General features: G+C 41.9%; 1 protein-coding gene across 1 annotated transcript; it reads left to right on the top strand.

The window, feature by feature from the left end:
• The first annotated feature begins 1,172 nt into the window (after window positions 1-1,172).
• Window positions 1,173-6,270, top strand: kctd13 (potassium channel tetramerization domain containing 13). Its single transcript, XM_067413108.1, has 7 exons — window positions 1,173-1,361; window positions 2,628-2,904; window positions 3,167-3,336; window positions 3,498-3,584; window positions 3,907-3,959; window positions 5,619-5,814; window positions 5,892-6,270. Exons 2-7 carry the CDS (start codon window positions 2,664-2,666, stop codon window positions 6,135-6,137), a joined length of 993 nt encoding a protein of 330 aa, XP_067269209.1. The 5' UTR covers window positions 1,173-1,361; window positions 2,628-2,663; the 3' UTR covers window positions 6,138-6,270.
• Window positions 6,271-6,443: the final 173 nt, after the last annotated feature.

The following is a 6,443-nucleotide window of genomic DNA, read 5'->3' as shown; positions in this document are numbered from 1 at the left end:
GCAGTTGAACAGGAGCAGCAGCAAAAACGACTAGAGCAGGACGTCTGTATGTGGTACAAGTTATACACTAACTATATAATATGCTTAGCGGCTTGTGTTATTTACATATTTATACTTGAATTATATCATCGTATTTTTGTCTTTGAAGGTGTACATGTGGGAAGTGCAGTTGTGCACGTGTGTTTGTGTGTTTACGCGTGGTTTGTGTAGACAGTAAGCGGACTAAAAAAAACACAGACATTTGAAGCAGTCTCACTCACCCTTCTAACGTTGGGACTGCTCCATCCTTCAGCATTAGGCGATTGGGAAAAGCCGGCGTCGAGCTGGGCCTTGTTTATGAAACAGTCGGCACCGAAATGCAGCGAACAGATATAAACATTCGCGCAACTCAGTTGCTGATCCGGAAAAGCAAATTACATCCACTGTTGCCTTAACGCGGGGTTTTGGGGAATCTGTGCAGGACTGTCTTGGTCTGGCAACCAAAAACGCACTTTTTTGGTGACATTGTAATTGTGCACATCACCTGTCCAGCATCCTACAAGCCAGCGCTTTGATGGGCGTAGCCTGTTACTTTCGCTCTCTCCCTCTCTCTCTCTCACGCGCTTCCGGTAGAATTGTCCGTAAGGCCCATACAAGGAAATTCTGCCCCCATTAACGTCAAGGGGACGCATGATCTCAAAAAACTTGCCGAAACTTATGACTAACCGGAAGTAGTATTTTTGACAAAGAAATACTCCCATCAAACGTCCACCTTAACTTTTGAAACTTTGTCTATGTTTAGTATGGGATTCCAAGTCTTTAACAGTGTAAAAAGATCAGTATGCATGAAACAGCATTTCACCCCCCCTTTAAGCAAAAATTTGCAATTCCATCCTATATATATAAAATTATTATTGTCTGTGTCCTTTTGTCATGTCATTTAGCAACTTGTGTTTATGCATCGTTTTATTTTGTGTTTGTGTTTTTGTTTATATTCCGCGGCTTTGCACTGTTATGTCATTGTTGTTGGAACATAAAAAAAAGAGAAGAGGCTACCAAGCAAGCTCCATACAAAAAAAAAAAAAACACACACACAAAAAAAACGCCCAATCATGTCACGTATGCCGTTACGGAGGGGCGGGACTAGCTCGCTTGACAGACGTTCTTTTGGACCAATCAGTCAACGAAAGACACTCCTCGCGAGGGTGAACAGCCATTGTCAACCCACAACAAGCAAGAAAGAGGAAGAAGACAGTCGTGCAACGAGACAACAGAGGAAATTATGATTTGTTGATAAATCATGGCAGATTTACTGTTATAGATGTAACAGTCCGGATCAATTACTTTATAGTGTGTGCACCTTATAGCGGGGACCCAGCTCGGTGAGTGTTTTGCTTGTTGTCAGCCACTAACGTTAATGTCATCAAGAGCTAGCTCAAGGGCTAATAAGCTTATCAATAGACAAATACATCATACTCACTAGACAGAATCTGTACATGTGTGTCACCTTAACTGCATGTTGTCAAGTCATTAAATAACTAGTGAATGGTAGGAAACAAATTTGGTGTGGTCTAGACGAGGATTAGCGAGATATCTCAGCTGGAGTTAAGATCTTACTGAATGTGTTGACCTAGTTCTGTCCATTTCCACTGATATCAGTACAGAAACACATCTGTGGTTTCCTCAGTGGAGTGGACAGATATTCACAATCTCGACCCTCCAGAGTTGCAAAACGGTTGTTATTCTCATATGTTTGTCCCAGTAAGAACATTGGAGGCTCTTTGACAGACGCTAAATGCATTGCTTTTGTCTGTCAGATATCATGTTTATGCTGCTTTTAATTTTTTTTTTCTTTGTTATATGTGATCTGAAATCGTTTCAGTGGTTTTCACATCATGAAGCGTGCACATTCAATAGTGTACTGTCAGTCACCTTGTTCGTGCATATCTTTGAAGATGTGTCACAACATTTGTTTGTTTTTTGCCCGCATAAAAATGTATGTCTTTTGTATATATGTGAAATAGTGTGAGCAATCACCAGAGATTGCTTTGATGTCCTACTTTAGCTTTTTAAACAAATATGTTTTTGAAAATATTCTTTTCCCATCTTTTTCATCCAATGAAGGGTTAGGGCTGGGAATCTCTGAAATGCTAAAAGCACTATTTAAGCATCCATATCCACTGTGTGCTGTATTCCTTTGAAGCCATATGATCGTTTTGAAATCATATAAACAGATGCTGTTCATTGATAAATGTGCCTGCCAGTGGGCTGTTAGCTGCTCTAGTTGAACAAAGTATCCAGACCAGTTTTGTGAACTGTATCTAATTCACTCATAAGAACAATTTGTTCACAAATAGGTCATTCTTTCATGAGCTAGGACCTATTTTTAATCAATAATGTCCTAAATTTTGGTTTGTTCCTCACACAAAGCTACTGTATGGCTCGAGGTCTTGGAATATGATTCTTGTGGATCACATTTGTGTTGCTTTGTAATTTTGGTGCTTGACAGCCCCAGTCCTCATTCATTAAATGAACGGAAACCAGAATATTCTTTAGAAACCACTTAGTTTCAGAATAACACCATAACATCCCATAACAACCAGACTGAAATTCTGTCTGCTCTGTATTTGTGTCCTTTATATTTTTAGGCAGTGAATAAGCATCATTTGATTTCGACTCCCCTGATGTCTGCTGAGGCATCTGGTTCATCTGGTGGGAATGTGGTGACTGTGTCTGGTTCTGCCCCATTGTCCTCCAGCCGTGTTGGGGAAGGAAAAGCTGACAGGAGCCTGGTGGGCAGTAAGTATGTGAAGCTCAATGTGGGAGGAACTCTCCACTACACCACCGTCCAGACGCTCAGCAAAGAGGACAGTCTGCTCAGAAGTATTTGTGATGGGAGCACAGAGGTCACCATAGACTCTGAGGGTAAGAAAAAGCATGAGAATGTGTTGTAAACAACCTTTCAGAAGTTTGGAGTTGGTAAGATTTATTAACGTATTTGAAAGTAGTCTTGGCCCGTTCAGACCAAGAACGATAGCTATCTTAGCGTTCACATTAGCGGACAATATTGCTCTGTTTATTCTGTTTGAATTTGTCCTTGGTGGATAAAAGTATTTGGATCTAAAAGAAATCATATAGCGGCAAAGACTAGAACAGATGTATAATGTGTGTTCACTCATCTTTTAAGGCTGGGTTGTGCTAGACAGATGTGGGAGACACTTTTCCCTGGTGCTGAACTTCCTGCGGGACGGGACAGTTCCTTTGCCGGAGAGCACGCGGGTGCTGGAGGAAGTGTTGAAAGAGGCGCAGTACTACAGGCTCCAGGGACTTGTGCAGCACTGCCTCACCACATTAGAGGTTAGAGGATCCACTGGACTTGTGTTTCTGTCCCTTCAAAGAAGCATATCAAAGAAGCATACAAATGTCTGCATTGACATGAAATGCTTCTTTGAGCCAGCCAAGGAAGGAGTTTGACAGTTGTTGACACTTACTAATGGCTTTTTTTTATGTTGATGCAGAAACGCAGGGATGTCTGCAGGGGTTGTCACATTCCTATGATCACTTCAGCCAAAGAGGAACAGAGAATGATAGCCACCTGTAGGAAGGTGAGATAACAAGAGGCATAATATTTGGCAAAAACAACACATGAAAAAATCTCTTAGGGCTGGAATAAGCTATTCAGCTTGTGCCTAGATGTGCAGTCTAGAGGATTGCAAGATTTGCAGATTATGGGCAGTCAGAGCTCAGAGTTCAGTCAGAGCTCAAGACTGTGAAATCAGTCAGAGCTCAAGACTGATTTCACAGAAAATCGTGTAGTGTACGATGGGCACAGTCTCTGATTTTAGGCTTCGATTCCATCCAGTCATAGGATATCAGAAATGTTTAAAAGTGAGTTTTCTTCCATAAATGATATTTTTCTCATTGCAGCCAGTGGTGAAACTGCAGAATAACAGAGGGAACAATAAATACTCCTATACCAGGTACATTCAGCCCTCATTCTCACCACTCCTGCCATTTCAAAAAGAACAATGTTTACTCTCAGCCCTTCTCATTTCAGAAAGCATATAAACCATAATGTGATTATGTGACTAAAGCTGGGTGCACACTGTGCGATTTTGCCCACGATTTGGCTGTCTGAGACAAATTTAGCAAATCCTAAAAGATTCCTCAGATCCTAGGCTAAAATCTGACGTCTTTGGTCGTTAGTTTGACATGTTCATCGGCAGCCGATTAATGAGCGCTGCGATCAAATTTTACCCCAGACGAAATTCTGGCAGTGTCAGAAGATTTGGCACAGAATCCTGCAGTGTGACTTCTCCTACGACAACAGTCAAATATCTCCGTTTTTCAAGACAAACTATGACCAAAACGAGAGCTAGAAATGTATTTGTAGCCAGCATTTCAGTCCCACGTGTAATGCAGCTCACTGTCACCCAACGCGTCATTCATTGATGATATAAAGCTCCGGGTGAGTTTTCTTGCGCGCGTCCGTTTTTAGCGCGCCTTAACTATCGTGCAGTCTGACATTAATGACAACTGAGATCTTACAGTGTGACATGGCTTACATCGGGGATCATGTTCGTACAGTCTGACAAGGGACATTCGCAAAGGATTTTGAAAAATCGCACAGTGTGCAGGACCCTTTAGTCAAATACTATTCTGAATCCAAATGAATAATTGTTGCCATGCGCGCACTCCACTTTTTTGGCAAAAAAACCAATACAGCTCAATGATACCTTGTAATTGTGCCTGGTGACTGTAGCAAGCAATAAGATTCAAACTGTAGGGCATGGCACTAGCAACACCAAGGTTGTGGGTTCGATTTCCAGTGAGTTGCATGAATTATAAAAATGTATAGCTTGAATACAATGTAAGTCGCTTTGGATTAAAGGTGCACTATGCAACTTTCCGTCCACTAGAGGGCGCCTATTCAAAACAAATGCGTAGTTTGATGACGCAAAGTGTCAGCGCAGTATCTTGGGACATTATCTTCACCTTACAGCCGGTGGAAAATAGGACTCGGGCAGGAATCACATTCATGCCTGTGGTTATTCACGTTAGTGTAGTGTGAACCAGAGCAGGGCCGAGTGTTGTGGAGCTGAGCACGGCCGCTGGAGCGATTGTTATACAAACACCGACCTCGCGAACACCGGGGACTTTTATTATGACGGGACGGGACACATTCGCCGGGCGCCCGCACTGATCCGCTTTTCCTGGTTATGATTATGAGGTAATGCAGCTCAGTTTATCATATTAGATACATTTAAGTGTGTTGAAAATTATGTTATGACGTTACTCCTGCATTCACTTGTTCACACTGCTAAGAGTAAAGTGCTCCTGCGAAATAAAACCCAAAACCGAGGGTAGCGCAGATATGACACAATTGACAGGCGACTTCGTCAAATGCTATGCTGAAACGTCCCGTTCCTTAGTTAAAATAGCAATTTTCTCACAATTTACAAATAGTTGAAAACATTTGGGATATTGCAAGTACTCAACTGAACAAAATATATAACACTGGCCTAGTGGTTTTTGGATATTTTACTGCAAAAATACTACATAGTGCACATTTAAAGCATCTGCCAATGCATGATTGTAAGAGTGCCTTTTTTAATATAAATTACCCTTTGTTCCCTCAGCAACTCTGATGATAACCTCCTGAAGAACATCGAGCTGTTCGATAAGCTGGGGCTGCGCTTTAATGGCAGGGTGCTGTTCATTAAAGACGTGTTGGGAGATGAGATTTGCTGCTGGTCTTTCTACGGCGAGGGACGCAAGATTGCTGAAGTCTGCTGCACCTCCATTGTTTATGCCACTGAGAAGAAACAGACCAAAGTGAGCAAAAGGGAATTAAACTCTCTTGTCTGTGAGCATATATGCTGTTTTCTCACTTTCTTTATCTGTTCTCATAGGTTGAGTTCCCAGAAGCTCGTATCTTTGAGGAGACACTCAACATTTTGATCTATGAAAATGGGCGAGGTTCGGGAGGTATGGCCCTGCTGGAGTCAGGGGGCGTCTCGTCACCAGGTGTGGGCCAGTCGGAGGAGGAAGGGGCGGGTGTAGGGGGTGGGGATAGGCGAGTGAGGCGTATCCATGTTCGGAGGCATATTATGCATGATGAAAGGGGTCACGGACAGCAGACTGTCTACAAAGACTGAATCAATCATGCATGTGGAAAATGGAAAGATTGATTGAGAAAAAAGAAAGACAACATTGGTATGTTTAATACTGCACTGAAATGGGGGGGGGGGGGGGGGGGTAATTATGGACTAGTTTAGAAGTAATACTGAAGTTGCCACAGTGTGGCACACCTTTTTTCTTTTTTTTGTTAAATTTAATTTATTATTCGGTTAATTTATTGTCCAGAATTTTCATTTTTTCAAGATTCAATGTGAAATAAGTTGTATTTTTTTGTTTTGATTTGTCTGTAATGGCGATGTTTATCTCTCAGTGTTTAACAGTAA

This window comes from Pseudorasbora parva, chromosome 2, assembly GCF_024679245.1.
Source record: "Pseudorasbora parva isolate DD20220531a chromosome 2, ASM2467924v1, whole genome shotgun sequence".
Taxonomy (NCBI): domain Eukaryota; kingdom Metazoa; phylum Chordata; class Actinopteri; order Cypriniformes; family Gobionidae; genus Pseudorasbora; species Pseudorasbora parva.
This window is presented reverse-complemented; position numbering and strand designations above follow the sequence as displayed.